At 49.1% G+C, this 22,849-nt stretch overlaps 1 protein-coding gene across 1 annotated transcript in view; it reads left to right on the top strand.

The window, feature by feature from the left end:
- The window catches only part of C8H3orf52 (chromosome 8 C3orf52 homolog), a 175,946-nt gene extending 153,680 nt beyond the window's left edge, over positions 1-22,266 (top strand). Inside the window, exons 6-7 of the mRNA XM_078658338.1 lie at positions 17,570-17,751; positions 21,588-22,266. Of these exons, the coding sequence (XP_078514464.1) occupies positions 17,570-17,751; positions 21,588-21,604 (199 nt within the window). The 3' untranslated portion in view covers positions 21,605-22,266. The remainder of the gene's footprint in view (positions 1-17,569; positions 17,752-21,587) is intronic.
- Positions 22,267-22,849: the final 583 nt, after the last annotated feature.

The raw sequence follows: 22,849 nt of genomic DNA, 5'->3' as shown, positions 1-22,849 counted from the left end.
TACTCGGGCGGTGAGATCGGTATACAGGAGGCGTGTGTACGCCATGAGTGTCGGACCGATATTAAGGCGCCGCAGGACAGAGAAGAGATAGGGCCAAGTGAGGGTGTCAAATGCCTTTTCTAGGTCCATAATGAGACAGGCGGCGCGAGGAAATCGATCACGCACCTGATCCTGGACATGGAAGACACGACGGAGATTCTGGGAGGTGTTTCTTCCCGGCACGAAGCCGCATTGGTCGGGGTGGACCAGTGGGCGAATGACCTGCGCATATCGGTCCGCCAGGATTTTCCCCAGGACTTTACAGTCGGCAGACAGGAGCGTGATGGGGCGATACGACCCCAAGTGGAGAGGGTCTCTGTGGGGCTTGGGAATGGTGACAATCACGGACTCTCGCAGTGACTGCGGCAGCCTGCCTAGATGAAGAGACTCCCCAAACATCCGCGACAGACGAGGGACCACCAGGGGGGAAAACGTCGAGTAGTATTCCAGTGGGAAGCCGTCCAACCCCGGCGCTTTGTTACGAGACATGGCCCGTATCGCCTGGGTGAGGTCAGATGGGGCAATCTTGGCGTCGAGGGAGCGTTTGTCGGCGTCCGATATTGTGGATAGAGTCAGAGGGTCTAGAAAATTGTCTACAGAAGATAGGGAGTACTGGGTCGGGGTCCCGTACACTCGTGTATAATGACGCTGGAACGCCAGGAGAATCTCGGCCTGTGAGCGCACCAACACACCGTCCGGGTTGATAATATCTGTGATTGGCTTAAGTTCGGTGTCCTGCTTCGCCATCCAAGCCAACAGCGCCCCCGTTTTGTCCCTATCCTTATGCATCCTAGTGGCGTAAGCCCTGAAATTATACTTCCGAAGATCGGCGCAGGCGGTCTGATATTCCGTCTTAGCCTCGGCCGTGAGCACAGCGTGCTCTTCCGAGTCGTCGAGTCGTTTAGTGAGGGTGGCTAACGTCTGCTCCGAGGTCAGGAGCGTCCGTTCTAGGGTGCGGCGAACCCCCACCACCTGTTTGATGCATTCTCCCCTAGCCACCACCTTAAACGCGTCCCATTCCACTAGTACCGACGACGCCGTGTTCGCGTTATGTGCGAAGTAGTCCCGTATGCAAGTTTTATGCGTGTCTCTGAATACTGGGTCGGTCAGGCAATCCCGAGGAAGGCGCCAGGTGGGGACCGGTGGGTGGGGGGGGCGCCAAGTTAGTCGCACAATGTGAGCGTCGTGATCCGAGAGGATCCGGCCCAGATAGTCCGTGGACGTGATCTTAGGGAGAATTGGTGCAGAACAGAGGAAGCGGTCTAGGCGGACCCGGAGGTTGTGTGGGATCGAGTGGAAGGAGTAAATGCGAGCCAGTGGGTGGAGGTGTCGCCATGCGTCAGTGAGCGCCCAGTGTGTGACCCAGGTCCTAAAGAGTTCCGCCTGTCGGGGGGCCGGGGAATGTGCGGGAGGAGGATGTGAGCGGTCCAGGGTGGTGTCCAGTGTACAGTTAAAGTCGCCCCCTAGTATCCATGGGACTGTGGTGAACTGGGCCAAAATGCCCGTGAGGTGATCCCAGAATTTATCCTGGTCCGTATTAGGGGCGTAAATGCTGCCAAGGAGTATTCCCTGCCCGTCAAGTATTCCCTCCAGAAGCGCATACCTCCCCTCTTTGTCCACCACCCGTCGGAGCACCCGGAAGGGAGTACCCGGTCTGACCCAGATCAATGCTCCGCGTGCAAACGCTGAGTATTGCGTGGCACAGAGGGTCCCACGCCATTTAGATTGCAGGCGAGTGAGTTCGGTAGCATTTATGTGTGTCTCCTGAAGGAGTGCGATATTGGCTGACATGCGTCTAATGTAAGCGTACACAGAGTATCGTTTGCTAGGTGTGTGCAGGCCTCGTACATTCAAAGTAAGGATGTTAATGTCTGATCGTGGGACTGCCATACCTGGGGTGTCGTGGTAGGGATGAGGGTCCCCCTATAATACCCAGAAGGCGCCTGTGTATATGGGTCACGTGTGTTCCTGCGCGCCAAGCTTCCACAATCGTAGGGGAGGGACTAAGGGGAGTAACAACTAGTATAACCTTGGGTGGGTAACAGTCCCAATACTGGGGATATAGCACCGAGGGTGGCATATCCAAACTAGTATCCCACTAGGGGAGAAATACAACAGTTAACTGCGGGGGTTGCGGCATGTGTCGCTGCTGGGCCTGTGCGCGGGTCGGGCTCCTGTAGGAGAAGAGTCCATCGCTCGGATGCACATGCTATAATCAGGTGAGACAGTCTAGGCACCTAGACATCGCGCAATATAACAGGTGATCATTAGAAGGATACAGGAAGCGACAGTTCACTGTTCATGAGGAGGCGTTAGGTTGGTCGGCCAGGGTAGCGTTCAATGTAGGTGCCGCCATGAGTGGGGAAGAGATCGAGCCAAATCCCGACATCGTTCCGTCGCTGTCGCGGTCCTTCTCTGGGGTGAACAGGTGTGGGTGACTCTCTGGGTCCGATGCCTGGGGCGACGTGTGAAGCTCGACCACCGCTCGTAGGACATCTCGTCGCTCTTGCATGATTTGCGCAAGGTCGGGCGACCCCGTGGGGGAGGACGCCTGGCTCCTGGGGCGGCCAGACTGGGTACGGTTCGCGCCCCGCCGTCGAGATCGTCTGGGGTCGTTGTTGCGGGTCCTCTGGGGTCCGGGCTTAGGGATCAGCGGGCAGTGAAGGTCAGCCCAATCCTGTGCTTCCGTCGCATTGGTGAAGAAGAGGGCTTTCCCATTGTACAGTACTTTGAGGCGGGCTGGGAACAGCAAGGAGTACTGTAGGTCGTTAGCGCGGAGGCGTCTCTTGACTTCCAGAAAGGTGGATCGCCGCTGTTGGACCTCCCGGGCGTAGTCCGGAAACACCATAACATGTTGATCCTCCACCTGCAGGGGGCCCACTGTCCGGGCCGCTCGGAGCACCGCGTCTCGGTCTCGAAAATGTAGGAATTTAGCTAGCATGGGTCGTGGAGGGAGGCCAGGTTTGGGTGCCCGGGCCGGGACTCTGTGGGCCCGTTCGATGGAGAAGTACGGTGATCTCTCACTCTCCGGAGTGAACGATCTGGTCCAGGATTCCATATAGGTCAGAGGATCCGAATTTTCAATCCCCTCCGGCAGGCCCAGGACGCGGATGTTACATCTTCTCGAGCGTCCTTCCAAGTCCACTGTGCGCTCTTCTAAGGCCTCCACACGACGAAGTACCTCTCTCATGTCTTCCTCCTGCATCTTCACCACGGGTCGTAACTCGGTCACGGTTCGTTCGCCCTCCTTTACCCTGTCCGCCAGTTTACGGTGTTCGTCTCGGATCAAGCTAATGTCCGTCGTCAGGGCACCTAACCTCTCCTCCATTGACAGGCGAGACATTTCAATCGCCGCCAACACCTGGTCCAATTTCGCCGACAGTGCAGGGTCTGTTTGTGGTGTATTGGCTTGCGTCCACGTCCTGGTGTGTGGCATCTTTTCAACGGCCGTTTCAGGGACAGCCGTCACCTGCGGGGCCCTTGGCTTCCCCATAGGTGCTGTCGGATGGGCCACTGGGTCACAGCCACAGGTAACGTCTCGAGGTCCTCCACTCCTCTTGGTGGCAGATCGGAGGGTGATCAGGCTCTCAGTGTGTGATCAGGGTCGGTACCTCGGAGCCCCGGCGTAGTGGCCGTCACTTTGTGCGCTCGGGCACTGGAGCGAGAAAGGGGGTGGTGAGGGAGAAGGCCGGTATGTGGGCCACCTGGCCGCCGTGCACTCTGGGTACAGCAGGCCGACGCAGCTGGGCCACGGGCAAGGTCAATGGCAGCCGGTCACTCCTGTCTCCCCAGGCTCCGGGACGGCCCCTCCTCGTCTCAGGGAGCGCCTTCTGGTTCAGGGCGTCAGAGGCGGTCCGAGGCCATCGGAGCCGGTGGTTCCGGTGTCAAAAAGACCCCGTGGGTCCCCCCTGGTGTGTGGCGCAGTGTCCGTGGCGGCCGGGAGGGCCAGAGGTCAGGTGGTGGGAGTTCAGAGGGGCTCCGGTGTAATGGGCGGCCGCCGGTGGATTCTCGAGTCTGGGAGGGGCCACCCCTGCTCCCGTGGTGAGGCTCGCGCTGCTCCTGGAGTCTAGGACGCTGTGGGCGCCATCTTAGGGTCAGGCACTTAGATCCGGCGATCGGTGCGGGGTAGTGGAGGCGCTCTGGATCCTCTGGTCAGCCAGCGGCGTGTGCCTCGTCGCCTCACGGAGCCCCCGAGGCTGTAGGGGGGGGGGGAGCCACAGGCGCCGAGAACTCCGAGGGAGGGGGGGAGGGACGGGCACTCACCGCCCTCGCTCGTGCGTTGTTGGTCACTGGATGGCACACCACCACGTCCACAACGCGTCCGTCGTCCCTCCGCGCCTGGCGGGTCGGCCGATGCCGGGGGGATGATCAGGCTCTCGGTGAGGCCACAGTGCCGATGTAGTGGAGCCCCGGTCCGGCGGCCGCCATCTTGCGCGCCGGGACTTCGGATCGCGGGAAGGCGCCGTCCGGCGCGTACTCCGGGGGGGCCGGTCTCGTTGTTGCTCCGGGGCCCCTCGTAGGCGTCCGTCAGCTCTGTCTCTTGGGGCCTCTGATCACTGGGTCAGCTCCCGGCGGCGTGAGTGCCCGCCGGACAGGGTCGCGCCCGCCATCTTGGACCGAGGCGCTCGGCTCCGGATTTGCAAAAATCGGTCCGTGTTGTTCGTCCGCCGTCGCCGGAGGTCGTCCAAGCGGCGCCCCAGCGCACGGGGGGTCCCAGGTGCCTTATCAGTGGGCTGAGGCTCCCGGCGATCTCGGGTACTGGGCTGGATGCTAGCCCGATCGCGGAGCCTCAGCAGGACACAGCCGCCATCGTGGCTTGCTAAGCCACGCCCCCTATCTCTATGCCTTTAGGTAAGCCTTAAAGAGCGGGGTCTGTAAGCTCTAAAGCTCTTAAATGTCATTTCTGGATGAGTCTCTGTTTAGATTAGTGCCTGGGTGACTTTTTTTTGGTGACAGTCTCTTACTCTACAAATAACTATACCTATTATAGTTCTTTTTCATTTGGTCTATGGTTGCGTTTGAGAATTTCGTTTTTTGTTTAATAGGTTTGTGGAGTTTTCTGTGATCTCTGAATTTGTAGCTGTCATCTCTATGCATTTCATTTACAGTTTATTGTTAATTGTAGCTATATTATTGTTATTTGGGGACACCGATTTAATGTGCATCCAGTAACACTCTGACTTGTCCGCATTTGATGCGCATCTCTGACCCACTTTGAGGATACTAACTAGTCATTAAGCTAAATTCAGACACACAATATTCAGCATTGTAAAATATCTTAAAGTGAAAAGGAAAGGGGGAAATTCGACATAGCACAACCAGAATTAATTGCTTATTGTGTACGTCTGCAACCTCTGCATTTACTTTGTGCTGGGCTGATCTGCGGGTCATGACGAACAAACCTTTTTATTCTGCGAATCTGTGTATTAAATTGCGGAAAGGGGGATCTCACTGCTGGTGTACTTTATTTGTGAAACTCCACGAGTACTCTATTTCACAGACCTGGCAAGTCGAGTGTGGGAGCCTGTAACTTATAGCAACCCCTTATGTAACCAGCTCGAAATCTGTATTCAACAATTTGAAGTTGCAATTAGTAAAACGACCTCGGGCGTACAAGGAGGAGCATAACAACTTTTGTACTTCCGATTGCAATTCCACTGCACGCATTCTGCTCGACTGTTGAATCACTTAACAATGCAGGGGTAGGCATGACTGATGCGAAGCATCCCACTTCAAAATTACCTGCATTCACCTCATAATCTCTGACTGCAAGCATGTGCCGTGTAACCCCCCTTACCCGTGATGCTTTCAGGCCTTTCAGCATTTACTAAACGTGACAAACTGCTTCATTTCCTTGAAAATGTAAACAAGTATTAAAACATCGAAACCATTTTTTTCATCCAAATGAATTTAAGTTGTAAAACCTGAACCGAAACAGACATGCTGAGCAGGTCTAGTCTGACAATTGCAAGCCTTGCAGCCTTTGAGGGCTTCCGCTGGACTGCTTGAGTGCCCAGTGCAGGCCCGTACAGCAACTTATGCAGATTCCACAAACCTCTCCTTTAGATGCCAACGGAAAATGGCTATGAGGGGTTGCAGGGGTTTTATCGGAAAGCAGTCATTATACTACCTGCACAGGAGTACCGTTCGTATAGTTAAACTACCGCTTGTGAGGCACCACATGAATCCATCAGTGATGCGCATGCATTCTGCAGGGGGCTTCTAAAAGCATTGATCCATAACATTGCAGGTAAATTTGCGTTTAGAAAGAAGTTACTAACCTAGAGAATGAGGGCATTGGCTTTTACCCTCATTGAAAATGCTTGATTTAGCAACGAAAGGGCTTAACATTGAAGCGGGTTTCAACTCCCGTCATGGCAATACATGAGTGATGCTGGGGGAACCCACATGGAAGTGTTTTCATGCAGTACTACGGTGACATTTGGATTAAACATCATCGTGACAAAGTCAGTCCTAAGTAACCACTAGCTGATTCTCTAACATTTTGGCAAGAACTTCCTATTCCATTCTACTGGAATTCTTCTAGCTATCGTTGCCTACTCGCCCACTGCAGAGCCACTAAATGATATATAGGACTACGTTCATATACATGAGTTCGCAGAACATGACATAGGTAAGAGTGTAGTGTTGGTGGAAGAGGACCAACAAAGAGTGCAATCTAGAGAGAAGGTGCCTTAGGCAATAACAGAAATACAGAAAAAGAGGCACACTTTAGAGAAGGCGGACTACGTGACAGTCTAGTGTGGGAGACAGACACAACGAGCGGAATGGACTGTGATGGTGGCCTTCGGTTATCCACCCAGCACTAGCTCCTAGCTGCCACGCCCCCAAAGTCCACACGATGCAAACCATGGCGAACCTTTCGTTAAATGAATGACTACCTCGTCTGATGTCCCAAGGGCCACGGCACCAATTGTGGGCATGTAATAATAATAATAATAATAAATTCTTTATTTCGGTTTGTTCACAGTGGAAAGACCATAAAAGACACAATATTCAACATTCATTACATTTTTGTATGGTTAAAAAAAAAAAAAAAGAAGAAGCTGTTATCAAAAATTATTTAAAAAGTTTTTCTGTAACAGACTGCATGGAGTAGCAACGATGAGACGGTTTATAAGTTATTTCTGTGCTTCAGGATGCATTTTAAAAAATTGCTCACGAAATAACAAACATTTTCTGATTCCAGCATTTGGAGTCTAAGGAGAGCTGGTCTACATTGTCTAAGACCCCAAGTCCTTAAAATTGGCAATAACCAGATTTTTCTGTGGGTGCGGTGGAATTTGCAGAGCAAAATCACATGCAAGGTTGATTGTGTGGATACTCCATCGCACGGACAAGGGGAGAGAGGATCTTTCCAGCAGTTTTTCTCAGGAATCGTGACCAGTCTAAAAAAAGAATTTAGTCTAAAACGTGTTAATAGCATTCTCTCGTAGATCGATAGTTGCAGAGTCAGATATGGGTGGATGCCATGAGCTAATTGTACCATGTTCGCATGGACAACCGACATTTTCGTTGCGTTTGACGATAATCTTAGCGATTCCAGGTGGCTTAGCGCTTGGTGTTTAAGAGCTCTCTTTGGAATGTCCCTAATGGTATCTGGGTTGAGGTAACAGTGCTGGAGGTCAAGGTCTGTAAGAAATTTTTTTACATACGACAGCCACTTTATACTAGAAGATTTTTCAAGCGCCATCGAGTCTGTGATGATAGACTGAGTCAGATTGTTTTTTTCAGATGCCCAAATGCGCCGCCACAGCATCACAGGTTCTATTTTAATTAGGTCCTCTATGTGGGGAATTCCTAGTTCTTGATGCATGGCGTATGTTGAGGTACCTCTCGGCATTGCCAGGAGGAATCTAAGAAAGGTGTTCTCCGCCTTCTGAATATAACTGGCGTCAGCGTATCCCCAAACACCCGCACCGTATGTGGCGGTAGCCAGGCACTTGGCAGTGTAGATTTTTAGTAGCTCCACAGGGGGCCTTTGTCCAAGTCTCTGGGAGAAGCTCGTTAGAGCAGCTATTGATCTTTTGAAAAGGTTACCCCTTGTAACTACTGCTGGCTTCCATGTTAGGTGGTCGTCGATCATGATGCCCAGGTAGGGGTATTGGGAAGTCACGTCGAGTTTCTGAGCTTCAAGATGGATGGCTTTTGTTCTTAGGGAGCCCCTACCTGCTGTCATGACAAAGGTTTTCTTCACGTTTACCTTGAGGTCCAGATTGGACATAAAAGTCGTATACCTATTAAGTGAGTTTTGGAGCTCGCGGGGAGTGCGCGCGAGGATGACGCATCATCCGCGTAGAGCAGAGCGGGAATCAGGCGATGATTAATGCGTGGGAGGTCCCGAGCCCCCCTCAACATCTCCTCCTCCAAGCCATTTGTGTAGAGGGAGAAGAGGAAGGGGGCCAGGACGCAACCCTGCCTGACTCCTCGCCCTACGCTAAACGGGGCCGTCAGCTCGCCATTTACGCCGAATCGTACTCTAGCAGTCGCGCCAGAATAGAGTTCGCGTAAAAAATCCAGGAGGGGGGGATCTACTCCCATTTGGGCGAGAATTATCCACAGCTTCGCGTGCGAAACGCAGTCGAAGGCTGCGGAGAGGTCTACAAAGACCATGTAGATTTTATTAGCTTTGGCCTGTGTATATTTTCCCATCAAAAGGGTGAGGTTGAGGGCCTGTTCAACTGTTCCGAAACCCTCTCGGAAACCGAATTGGATGGCGGAGATGATGCAACGGTCCTCACTCCACTGCTGGAGACGCTCTAGGATCACTCTTCCCACTATTTTCCCGAGCGAGTCCAGCAGTGAGATGGGCCTGTAGCACTTTACATCTTGTCTGTCACCTTTTTTAAAAACGGGGACCATTATTGATTTTGTCCAAGAGGATAGCACTCCCTCATGGACTGCAGCAGTACACACTCTTGTCAAAATCGGGGCCCAAAGATCTAGGTTGATTTTAAAAAAGTCCACTGGGACTCCATCAGGGCCTGGCGCTTTTCCGATTTTACTTTTCTGCAGAGCCTCCAATAGATCGGGAATATCGAAAACAAGCGAAATAGGATACTGTACTCCTGGGATCGTTAAATCTTTTGGGGAAATTTTTTTAAAAATGTTGGAGAAGTGCTCGACCCATGTCTTTTCATCTATGGCGACTTCTATTCTAGGGGCGCCTGAATCTGATAGGTATGGGGTTCTGACTATACGCCAGAATTGCGTGCTGTTTTTCAAAGCCGCACTCTCATGGAGATCGGCCCACAATTTCTGTTTTAATTGGGCAGTTCTCAATTTCCTTTCACTTAAGTATTTGCGCCTTAGAAGTTGTATTTGGGCTACATCTCTTGGTTTATTGTGAAGAGCCAATTTTAAAGTTTTAAGGGCCATTGTACAATTGTGGTCAAACCACCTTTTCTTTATTGGATGGTTGGCTTTGGGTTTTGATGTCAGTAGGGCCTTAATGGTGACCAAAATTTGATGGAAGTTCTCTAGGACTTCCTCATGATCAGAGGATAGATCAAGGCATTTTAGGATGTTTGGGTATGTCTGTACTATAAGTTTTTTAGTGACTTCCATCGGGTTAATCTTAGCCCATCTGATTGTATAGCCATTCTGTTTGCCAATCTCTAATTTATTTTGTCTTAACGTGCTTGCAATCTCCACATTTAGAGTATTGGTTGGTGACAGGTACAGATTAACCTTTAAGGCTGAGTGGTCACTGAGTGGGTTACCGATGACCTCGAAATCTTTGACCAGAGCCCGTAGACCGGGTGATAAAAGTATATAGTCTACTGTCGTGGAGTGACCTCTGCCCACGTAGGTCGGGGTAAATACATTAGGTCCTATTTGTTGATTGTTCGCAATTTGCAGGTCCAGGAAAGGACTGAATTTAATAGGATCCCTGCTTTACTGTGTGTAAAATGTGCCAGAGGGACATCGAGTTCATCTGCCATCCCACAACAAAGGGGGTTAGTCTTTAGGCATGGGTGGAGATTAAAATCTCCACCCCAGATTAGATGAGATGTCTTGTTACCAGTTTTCCATTGAAAAGATTTTTTCAAGCTCTCATGAATATGTCCAAGGAGAGTTAGGAATTTATCTTCCGGGAGGTTGTTATATATATTAGTCAGGAAGATAGTCTCCTTGTTAGCAAAGGTTAAGGAGAGAATTTGAAAGTTGAAATCCTGGGAAACTATAACAACTTTTGTCAGGGTCAGGGTGTTAGCTATATAAGTTACTAACCCACCTCTGGGTCTTCCCATTGTGCTGCTTATAGCCGGGATAAAGTAGGATTTATAGCCTTGGAAGTGTAGTTCTTCTGTGATCCAGGTCTCCTGGAGGCAAATAATATGATATGGATTTAGAAAGTTTTGCGCACTCCCATCCTCGATTTTGGAACGAAGACCTGCTACGTTCCAATAGAGGAGAGATATCAAAGAGGTCAGGGGAGTGGCCTCATTTGATTGTGCGACTAAGGGTACATCTTCCAGGTTATGGGAGATCGAAGGACTATTCATGTAGACCGGGCTAAGTGGAACATGGAGATTATTAGGTGTATTATCGGTTGATGGTCAGTCAACCATTTCAAGTCCACTGTACCTATTTTGCAGAGGGATGTTATACCATAGGTCCAATCTAGGAAGGTCTCTGACTAGCGGTCTTTGTTGATAGGGTCTCCTGTCTTCCAATCCTCCCCCTTGATAGCGGGAAGGTATTTTGTTCCAGGAATAATCTATGTCATAAGGTCTTGAAGGACCATGATACCTAAAGTTATCTGAGTCATTCTGTCTAGGGAGTGGGACTGTCCAGGGAGGCTCTTGTTCGTATATATCATCTGATTGTCTGAAGGGGTAGAAGAAGGAGAGGGATTTGATCTTAATACCACCCTTTGGGGTGATGTCCTCCCATGAGCAGATGTGGTCTGCTATTCTCGGATCCTCAAATGTGATCGCTAGGCAATAGGGATATTTTTACGTGTGTTGCCCACCCAGGGTACTCTTACAACAGATCTGATCCTTCCCGTCCATGTAGACGGGATCGGACGGTTGGTCTGCAACCAGTGTTGGGCTTTATTTTTTAGAGACCAGGCAGGTTCAGAATTGGGGTCAGTAAGCTCAGGCACACCAGTCATAATTGCCACGTACGGTGAGGCTTCAGGAGGGAAAACTGCTGGAGATCTTGTTTTACCATTGTTTTTACCGGTGTATCCCCTGGGCCTCACCGACGAGGAGTTCGGACCTGGGTGCTGAGGGACCGGGGGTGTACTAGACGATTTATTCGAAGTTTGATTAAGAATTTTATTGGTAGTTTTGTTAGATGGGACTATAATCGGTGCCAGAGTAATTGGGGTTCCTGGGGTCGTCAAAAGAGATATGTTTGTTGAGGGATTAGGGATCGACGGAGTGGTTAGTGAGCTCTGGTTAGTAGTGTTGGTGGGGGCAATGGAAATTGTGGTTTGGCGTGTCTTCTGTGGGGGATTAACCACTTGGATGCTAAGGCCTATTCATCGTTGCCATGTAATTTCCATTGAAATGAATGGCATTTCCATGACGAGCTGAGCTGAGCTCGTCATGAGCGTCCAAGGGGTTAATTGAATGTAGCTTGTTGTTGGTTAGATTTAGAGTGTGTGGCTTTTTTACGTTGTTTCCCCCTCCTTTTTGGCAGCCTACAGGGTGATCATGATGCTGGTTTTTTATGAGCTGAAGAATCTGAGTCTCCAGGTTCACTAGTCTTTGCTCCAAGGGTTGCAGTGATTGTTTGAATATTATAGCTATATTGGCCAATAAAGGATTAGAAACCTCCGATTCACTCGATCCCCTGGGGGATTGTATGTTAGTTTGGGATTCCAGGGGAAGCGAGGGGAATGTTTCAGACTCTGAGTGATGTACTAGTATTGGGACGGCTAGATGTTCTGCTCTCGCCGGTCTCTCTTCTTGTGTACTTGGTAAAAGGGTCAAATTATTTGAGATAGGGATTTTTGGAACCACCCTTTTTTTGCTTACCGCCCCCTCCCTCCTTCCCCTTTCTACCATTTTTTCTAGGGAGGAAATTGGTGGGGAAGTTTGCATAACTAAGTCCGGGGTTTTTTCAAGATCAGCGCTAAGCTGTGAATCAGCTAGTTGGGAGACTGATAAATCAACTATGTTGGGTAAACTGCGTCTCTCTCGCGTTCGGTTGGCCTCGGCTACTGTGGCTCCTCCTGCAGCTGGTGATCTAGCGTCCGCCAGGTTTCCCAGTGAGGACCTCTTAGCAAAAGCAAGGTCCAAAGAGACCCTTTCTTCCATTAATGAGATACTTTGGTCTATGAACGAGTTCGCCTTCGTGATGAACTCGTCCATGGGCCCGAGCAGTTTTCCAACGCTACCCGGGGCTTTTGATTTGGTACCTCTGGTGACAATCATTTTTCTCAGAGTGATCAAATACTACTGGTGGCTATGTAGTTGGTGAGCGCACATACAGTAGACAAGGGAAGGGGAGTGGGCCAGACCAGACTCTCCGAGCCTCGAACGGCCTCAAACGGCCCGCTCCTTACCCGGTCTTCGCCCCGGGCTGCGTCCCGCGCGCGTCCCGCGTCGCGGTTGTGATGCTGTTGTTAATATACTTGTCGGCGGTGGGCGTATCCGTGGGCGTGGCCACCGGGGGAAGAGGAACCAGCTGAGGAAGATGGAGGATGCTGGTCCTCGCAGTCCCCCGGCTAGCTGCTGGTAGTTCGCCCAAGCCTCTACCCTCGGGTCTCAAGCCGGGAGCGCGAGGCTAGCTCTGCCGATTGCAGAGCTCGCTCCCACCAGCGAGTCCTCGGCAGGGGAGGCAGCAATCCGCAATTCGGGAGAGTTTGTCGAATGGACCTTCAAGGCGTCCTAAGCACAGCAGGCAGCAGCGTTCTATGTCGCAAGTGAGTGGCACCCGCGAAGCGGGTGTCACGAAAGGTTTTAAGGGCGGTCGGCAGAGGGCGTGGCCGTGGGCGTGGCCGCCGGGGGAAGAGGAACCAGCTGAGGAAGATGGAGGATGCTGGTCCTCGCAGTCCCCCGGCTAGCTGCTGGTAGTTCGCCCAAGCCTCTACCCTCGGGTCTCAAGCCGGGAGCGCGAGGCTAGCTCTGCCGATTGCAGAGCTCGCTCCCACCAGCGAGTCCTCGGCAGGGGAGGCAGCAATCCGCAATTCGGGAGAGTTTGTCGAATGGACCTTCAAGGCGTCCTAAGCACAGCAGGCAGCAGCGTTCTATGTCGCAAGTGAGTGGCACCCGCGAAGCGGGTGTCACAAAAGGTTTTAAGGGCGGTCGGCAGAGGGCGTGGCCGTGGGTGTGGCCGCCGGGGGAAGAGGAACCAGCTGAGGAAGATGGAGGATGCTGGTCCTCGCAGTCCCCCGGCTAGCTGCTGGTAGTTCGCCCAAGCCTCTACCCTCGGGTCTCAAGCCGGGAGCGCGAGGCTAGCTCTGCCGATTGCAGAGCTCGCTCCCACCAGCGAGTCCTCGGCAGGGGAGGCAGCAATCCGCAATTCGGGAGAGTTTGTCAAATGGACCTTCAAGGCGTCCTAAGCACAGCAGGCAGCAGCGTTCTATGTCGCAAGTGAGTGGCACCCGCGAAGCGGGTGTCACGAAAGGTTTTAAGGGCGGTCGGCAGAGGGCGTGGCCGTGGGCGTGGCCGCCGGGGGAAGAGGAACCAGCTGAGGAAGATGGAGGATGCTGGTCCTCGCAGTCCCCCGGCTAGCTGCTGGTAGTTCGCCCAAGCCTCTACCCTCGGGTCTCAAGCCGGGAGCGCGAGGCTAGCTCTGCCGATTGCAGAGCTCGCTCCCACCAGCGAGTCCTCGGCAGGGGAGGCAGCAATCCGCAATTCGGGAGAGTTTATCGAATGGACCTTCAAGGCGTCCTAAGCACAGCAGGCAGCAGCGTTCTATGTCGCAAGTGAGTGGCACCCGCGAAGCGGGTGTCACGAAAGGTTTTAAGGGCGGTCGGCAGAGGGTGTGGCCGTGGGCGTGGCCGCCGGGGGAAGAGGAACCAGCTGAGGAAGATGGAGGATGCTGGTCCTCGCAGTCCCCCGGCTAGCTGCTGGTAGTTCGCCCAAGCCTCTACCCTCGGGTCTCAAGCCGGGAGCGCGAGGCTAGCTCTGCCGATTGCAGAGCTCGCTCCCACCAGCGAGTCCTCGGCAGGGGAGGCAGCAATCCGCAATTCGGGAGAGTTTGTCGAATGGACCTTCAAGGCGTCCTAAGCACAGCAGGCAGCAGCGTTCTATGTCGCAAGTGAGTGGCACCCGCGAAGCGGGTGTCACGAAAGGTTTTAAGGGCGGTCGGCAGAGGGCGTGGCCATGGGCGTGGCCGCCGGGGGAAGAGGAACCAGCTGAGGAAGATGGAGGATGCTGGTCCTCGCAGTCCCCCGGCTAGCTGCTGGTAGTTCGCCCAAGCCTCTACCCTCGGGTCTCAAGCCGGGAGCGCGAGGCTAGCTCTGCCGATTGCAGAGCTCGCTCCCACCAGCGAGTCCTCGGCAGGGGAGGCAGCAATCCGCAATTCGGGAGAGTTTGTCGAATGGACCTTCAAGGCGTCCTAAGCACAGCAGGCAGCAGCGTTCTATGTCGCAAGTGAGTGGCACCCGCGAAGCGGGTGTCACGAAAGGTTTTAAGGGCGGTCGGCAGAGGGCGTGGCCGTGGGCGTGGCCGCCGGGGGAAGAGGAACCAGCTGAGGAAGATGGAGGATGCTGGTCCTCGCAGTCCCCCGGCTAGCTGCTGGTAGTTCGCCCAAGCCTCTACCCTCGGGTCTCAAGCCGGGAGCGCGAGGCTAGCTCTGCCGATTGCAGAGCTCGCTCCCACCAGCGAGTCCTCGGCAGGGGAGGCAGCAATCCGCAATTCGGGAGAGTTTGTCGAATGGACCTTCAAGGCGTCCTAAGCACAGCAGGCAGCAGCGTTCTATGTCGCAAGTGAGTGGCACCCGCGAAGCGGGTGTCACGAAAGGTTTTAAGGGCGGTCGGCAGAGGGCGTGGCCGTGGGCGTGGGCGTGGCCGCCGGGGGAAGAGGAACCAGCTGAGGAAGATGGAGGATGCTGGTCCTCGCAGTCCCCCGGCTAGCTGCTGGTAGTTCGCCCAAGCCTCTACCCTCGGGTCTCAAGCCAGGAGCGCGAGGCTAGCTCTGCCGATTGCAGAGCTCGCTCCCACCAGCGAGTCCTCGGCAGGGGAGGCAGCAATCCGCAATTCGGGAGAGTTTGTCGAATGGACCTTCAAGGCGTCCTAAGCACAGCAGGCAGCAGCGTTCTATGTCGCAAGTGAGTGGCACCCGCGAAGCGGGTGTCACGAAAGGTTTTAAGGGCGGTCGGCAGAGGGCGTGGCTGTGGGCGTGGCCGCCGGGGAAGAGGAACCAGCTGAGGAAGATGGAGGATGCTGGTCCTCGCAGTCCCCCGGCTAGCTGCTGGTAGTTCGCCCAAGCCTCTACCCTCGGGTCTCAAACCGGGAGTGCGAGGCTAGCTCTGCCGATTGCAGAGCTTGCTCCCACCAGCGAGTCCTCGGCAGGGGAGGCAGCAATCCGCAATTCGGGAGAGTTTGTCGAATGGACCTTCAAGGCGTCCTAAGCACAGCAGGCAGCAGCGTTCTATGTCGCAAGTGAGTGGCACCCCTGGACTGACATAGAATTACACGAATTTCATAGAAAATAATATTCAACAGCGGATGATATCGAGCATCGACAGTGAAAGTGAACTTGTGGGCATGTTTAAATCAAACACAAAGCAAGAACCGCACCTTCCCATCTAATAACAGTAAAAACGAAAAGAATGAAATGCAGGAAAACACAAGTGTCCATTTTCCCTTTCACGTCCCTGCTTCTTCACCGAAGTTGAGAAAGGCAAAAGGCGCGCATCAAGCCCGGGGTTTAGCGCGCAGCGCCCCAGTTGACTTGCTTTTAAGATGCGGGCCCTGGGAGTCAGTGGAGACCACCAAAATTCTTCTCGCCAAAGAGGAAAACGTCGATACAGCGCTTGAGCCGCGGGTGGACAGGGATGGAGAGAGGCCGAGCCTTGGCCACCGCGGTCTAAATAGCGGGTTCGCCCCTCCCACAGGTAAGCCCTCGCCTGGCCAACGAGTGGTGGACGCGGGGAGGGGCGCCCCATCGGTTTTGGCTGGAGCTTGCCGGGTGGGACTAAAGCGCTGCCCCGCCCATGTTCCCCTGCGGGTCACGCGGTCAGCGGCATTCTTGGTGATAGCATGAGCGCAGTGCAGGGATTGCACAGGGAGTGTCTGATGCTGTCCCGGTGTCTGCTGGGATCAGGAAGCAGAGGAACACCAAGGTGAGAGGCGGCCACAGCTTCAGGTAAGTCTTATTTTTTTTTATTATTAAGCCCCCCCCCCATGCTTCTCCTCCTGTGCTCCCCCTTCACTCCATCCACGCGCCCACCACTTTTTGTTTGTGTTGGCGGCCACTGGCAAAATGCCCTCATGACAAGCGGTCCTGTAAATGGATCACTCCTGATCAAATCTGACTCTGTTGAGTCGGAATGTATTGGGTGCAATAAATTCTAGCCAATTATAGCTGTTTGGGAAAAACATGCAATGCTGTGCTTACCGCACCAAAATTCTCATGTTCTGGTAAATACGTGGCTTTTTTAATCGATAAATATCGGAAGGTTGGTCTTGCGTTACCCTTCCTTGCTTACAGAACTGGGGAAATGAAGTGATTAGCCAGAATCACAGGATGTTGAGCGGGGCCGTGACTTGAACCGGGTTCCCCAGGTCCAAAATCAACAGTTCTGGCCCTCACGCCACAGACAGGGTAGCGGGAGGGAGGCAGGCAGAAGCCACATGTAAGCTCGGCTCAATATGGACTTGAGGTTCCAACAGGACCTCAGCAGAGCCAGAGCCAGGCTTCAGGTCGAGCCTGGCTCGAGCTTGTTGTTTCTTGCCCACCCCGAGGTCTTCAACTCATAACCCTCTATTTGTTGACCAGACAGATGCTTATATATGAAGAGGTCTAAGTATGAACAAACATTGATAACCTGACCTTCTAAACTATGCTTAATTACACCAGCTACTTCCCCTTTTGAAACGGCCTCTGCCTTTGTATACCACCAGCATTATAAGTAGTGTGACACAGCTTTTTTTGTTATACTTCTGCTGAGGTTGTTACAAAAGGGTTTGTGCATACACCAAGTCTAGATCTGGAGCTCTCTAATGATGCACGTTCTATATACATTTTATGTACAATATTTTGAAACAAATCATTAAAATAGTTGAATCTTGCCACTCATAAAATTGATACCGTGTTGTCCTAAAGTGTTAGTAATTGTTAGCACTTGTGATCTTTATTATGTGCATGCGACTGTTTTAGCTATTATTACTTTAAAATGTACTACATTAAATACTACAGTTGCATTTATTGCTCATTCTAATTGCAGTTCTATGTGATATGCTTCATATTCGTCTGTCTGTTCTACAGAAATATTGCTTGGCTGGCAGAAACACCTTTTTATCGATGAATGTAACAAAACATACATAAATAACCCCAATGCCATTGAAGCTTTAAAGAGATGTACTTCCCTCTTTTTGCAGTGAGGATAATAACATTGCCACATATCATCTGCAGTTTACAGTGCCTTCAGAAGCTAGTCATTTTCTAAAGTACACAATGAGCGAAGAATTTGTCAGTGGTGTCCTGCGACAGGATGTTTACGATCAAGAACACACTGATTGCAAACCAGTGCTGCTTGATCCATCTTCAATTACTTTGTCTTGTAAGTGTCAAACATTAATTTCAATACACAGTAAAATGTTAATGTTTAACAACATTGCCAAATCATAAATCTTTGCCCTGAAGAAAGTGTAAACCCCAATGAGAAAGTAATCATAAATATTTCCTACCTGTCCAGTGTGTGCTCCTCTTCTTAACCACTCATTTCAATTCCTTTGTATCAAATGCATGATTTATCCTTTGGCTCACATCTACAGTGGCTGTCACATACTGATCCTAGGAGCAAAGTCTTTGGAAGGGATACTGATTCATCATTGCTACATACCATCTAGGGTATGCATTTTCCTTTTTATGCACTTGTAATATTGCATATTGTGCTTCGCAAACATACTCCAGAGTGTGTGCAAAGTAGTTAAGTAAAATATTACCTAAACTCTGAACACAATTCTATTCTATTTCAGCTGTCTTTATCACTTTATGCTATCATACCCGACTCCTTGATTGAAGAAGCAACTCTGCACCCATTCCCATTTGCACTGCCACAGGCCTCTGCCCCTTGATTTTACAGGGATTATCTCCTACCTAACAAGCTTAGCTCATGTGCCCCATTACGGTGACATGCTCCACAAATTCTAACAACCATATAAGATCTTGAGCTTTTCTAGCCAGATACAAGCAATGGGGAAGGATGCTGTGAAGAAAGTCATTGTGTCTGCTGTGTCCAACCTGGCAGACACAGAAAACGGCCTGTGAACGTTTTCATCTTTCTGCACACAAAGAAATCCATGATCAACCTTGTATATAAGTCTAACAGCCACAGGCCACCACATATTTAAGGGAGGGGGTTACAACGCGAACACCACAAGTTCATGATGATACATACCCAAGTTTCACAACCCAGCTGAATACTTCACATACAACCCACAGCCATATTCAACTCAGGAAACATTGATTAAAGAAGAAAATACGTTCTGTAGTTCATAGCACGCCAATCTGGTGTCAGTTATAAACTAGTCATTGACACTATAATAACACTCCCGAAGGTGGATACACTTGAGGCGGTCAATTCGATGCTTCAAAGACCATGATGAACAGCTTTCTAATAGATAAGAAAAAGATAGGTTTTGCATCGCCCAAAGCTTTCAAGGGAATTGACCCTGAGAATTCCCTCACTGCAGAAGAACTAACCTTGCATTGTGCTAGGATTGTGACTGCTCATGGAACAAGACTGCTTGAGTGGAACTGGCTCCTGCAGACGTTCAGGAACTTTATGCATCAAGACAAAGTTACATTGAACACCTGGTGCTCCCTCTTGATAAAAAGTTTGAATTGTCCGCTGTAAGAATGTTGTATCTGTCAAAACAGTAGCACAGGCAGGCCAACAGAATCCTTTGTCAAGTCTCTACAAGAAATGTAAGGGAAGAAAGAGTCCTAGATTGTTTTGGGTCTCTGTGCTCAAAGTACAGTGCCTGGTTGTCATTGATAAATATGCTCAGGACAAGAAAGCTAAATAGTACTAACACTATGGCCACTGCTGTCGTCCTGGATCTGGACACAACATACTTGATTTTTGATATTGCAGCAACAGTTAAATCTGAAAGTACAAAAAAGCTTCAACAGTTTGCTAACTATTTAGGTTTCCAGCACTTGAAGGAAGGGTACATTTTGAGGCCATAATCCAACAAAATTGTCTGACAATTAACCTAAACCATTGAGAAAGCAACTCAAGTTACCCAGATGACAAAATCATCCCTCAAGCAAGCTCTCTTTCAAGTGCAGAGTGGCTAACACAACTTTGTACTTAGTGCATCAAGTGTTTCATTGATATGATGCTTGGTTGTGGTATGTAGGTATGACTTACAGACATTTTGAGCCAAGCCTTGATCTCATTATGTTGCCTTGCAGCTGGATGGCAGCCCTGAAAAGGGATTCACTTAGGAGTCAAGAAGTCTGATCCATGTGTGGATGATGGCATGCTAATAAGATGGCTCCATCCCATTTCTCAATTTCCTGAGCTCAAAGCTCCATGATCACTACTGCAAGGGATGCAGAAGGATCACCGGGATGATGTGTAACTTCTATGTGTTCAAGGTGGTGTTTCCAGCTTACGTGACATAAAAAAACAGGAACTAATGTAGTCCAAGCAGTGAGAGGTTGCATTTCAATACTTCAGTTTCCTCTCTCAGCAATTTTTGACTTGATGCTTGCAACATTCAATGTTCTCAAAGAGGGATAGGGCTATTTTGTAAGTCCAGGTAGGAGGCAGCATCCTCATTTCTTGGCAATGAGATACAGGTTAATGGAAGGAAAATGGACATGCTTGGTAGAGCAATAGAGGATCACTGAACAGTTCTCAGATTCACACCCGAGCTTTAAGTTAGGTTGCCCAGTGTGCTAGTTCCAAGTTTTAGGCGAGTCATTTTTTAAAATGATTGAACAGTTCAGTCGACATCCAAACACCTAAGTGCCTTTCTTAATCTCAATGGCCTATATTACATAAAATTCCAGGAGAGGGGAGGTTTTCCAATCTCCTAAAGAAAGAGACTAAATAGTTGCAATTAAATGCACTTCTGACCTCTCTGACTGATCTGGGTAAGGTACAGTTTTCAGTGAAAATGTTTATGAATTATATGTTTTAAAAGGCATATGTTCCCAAACTCGTTTGTCAAAACAAAACGGTTTTTAGAAAAATTGATCATCCTCTAACTCTAATTATTACCAATGCCACCTTCAAATTTATTTTATCATTCCTTACAATGCATCCCAAGTGTACTAAATCAAAATGCCTCACAGTTGCTATCATCCAAGCTTTTTTCGTTTGAACTTTATTACATTTATATTCTCCTGTTGATGTCAATAATATTTTCCTTCAACTTTTACTATTTAACTAATTGTAATACATTTCCATGTATTTGTTGATCTTCATATGATATTCGCACGAATAAATGCTTTATGTAGTGGTTCCTTTTTCACTGTAATGACGTCAATGAGCATTACCTTTTGTTCGAGATACGTCCGGATGTGGATTCTAACATCCATTACATCATCATCTACTATTCATATAGCGGCCTTAAATAGCACCTTTGGTTGGTCGTGTGGAATTCTAAATTGGCGGCAGTTATTCCTTTATGGCCTCATTACAGTGAATAAGGAGACACCATATACAGGATTTATTAGTGCCTATATGCACTCTTGTTGCCCCACTTCCAGTCTCTCGATAGTTCCTCGATAGTTCCTCTTCCATGAACTGTAAAAAGCCCTGAGGAAGTCAAGCCGACAAAACACTTGTTGGCTGTGTACTTCGATCGGACACGACATAGAAAGAAATACATTTCTTTCCTTTTTGGTTTTCATCCTTTGTCTCATCTTTGCACTAACTGCATATATACATTGCAAAGTTTTATAAGATTGTATATTGCTGTTACATTGGGTTGTGTCCAATAATTGGCGCAATTTATTTATTTGTATTTATTTATTTGTGTATTTTATAGAGCGCACAGCTGCCCCGACGGGGCGTCCCAGCAATGGTCCGATGCCTTTTTTTGTTCTGGATTTTTAATAGCAATTACTATTTTTGTATTATAAATTGAGTTTTGTATGTACAGTCAACAATGAATTCATGCTACATACATTGTAATATATTGTGTAATACCTTTTGTAACTTTTTGTGTGATTTGCCTAATTGGTATTGCTACAGACGAGCACTACATATGCTCATATCTGCTGAGAACAGTTGTTGAATAAACAACTTTCATACAGTATTATACATAAGGGCCCAGTAAGTAGATGGCATGGTGTAGTTATTAAAGATTTAAATAGAATTATTCTGTTGCCATTTCCTATCTTATGTTTTTAATTGTATTTTTTTTGTAAAAACAGTTCTAAGGCGAGAATAAATGAAGAACCGAGGAATACACATATTCTTCGCCATGAGAAGAAAGAGCATGATGCCTAAATGTCTTTCAACAAGGAAGAATATGCTGTGCCTGTCAATATTTACTTTCTTACATACACTCTACAATGGTGCCTGAATTAAGACTTTGCATGGTGGTGTTACATAATATGCCCTACTTTTCTGAAATCACTCTGCGTAATATGAAGTATATATATCATATGCATATACTTGCAAAAAACACATCAAATCTAAAAAGATAACTTCTTATGAGGAATATTTTCTCATTGTTATCAAGAAAAAAATGCAACCTCCTTGTAAACTAGCGACCCTAAATATAGCTGTTTAATATACAATTATGATAGAAAATAACGGTTTGTATGTGTCGTGATATGTTATTTATACACAATATAAAATACAAGATACAGAAACCTTGGTGAATATTTAACTCTAATCCGAAAATGTACATATACCTTGTTGTGCCGAAGAGAATTCCCAAAACTCGTAGTGTTTGTGAAAATAATTATGTTTATGAATGACCAAATTTAATTGTATCTGTATGTGTATATGTATCTATACAGAGCAATTATTCTTATCAATAACATCTCATTAAAATGAAGTAAAAAATAACAATCTACAAAATATCAATAAAATACTATAACATGATACTAGAACCCCATATCTTCAAGGTCATCAAAATCCAAATGCTTTGCATACGTTATAAGAATAAGCTGATCCTTCATGTATTCTCCCTTCTTCTAAAAGTGGTCAATTTGATGTTTATAACTGTGGACCGTTAAGAAAATGTATACTCAATACACTAACAAGCATTTACAATGCAATAGGTCTCGCAGCATTAAAGTTTGAGTTATTGGCATTGTGAATGACAATGCATTGCATACATTTTTTCGAAAACTCTGAATTAGTGTATAAAGATGATTTGCAAACTCTCAGATGTTGCTTAATAATAAGGAGAGTTGGGAATAATTAGGATATGCTATCTTTTGCTATCCTGTGTTTTTTTTGTTATGCTATGTTGTGTTTTGTTATGCTATGCTGTGTTTTGTTATGCTATGCTATGTTTTGTGATGCTATGCTGGTGAGGGTGAGTGTGAGTGAGTGAGTGAGGGTGAGTGAGTGAGGGTGAGAGAGGGTGTGTGAGGGTGAGAGATGGTGTGTGAAGGTGAGAGGGGGTGTAAGGGAGGGTGAGGCGGTGTGAGGATGTGGGGGCGAGAGGGTGCGGGGGTGT

This window comes from Lissotriton helveticus, chromosome 8 (assembly GCF_964261635.1).
Source record: "Lissotriton helveticus chromosome 8, aLisHel1.1, whole genome shotgun sequence".
Classification (NCBI taxonomy): Eukaryota; Metazoa; Chordata; class Amphibia; order Caudata; family Salamandridae; genus Lissotriton; species Lissotriton helveticus.
The sequence above is the reverse complement of the archived record's forward strand: the minus strand, read 5'-3'. Positions and strand labels throughout refer to the sequence as shown.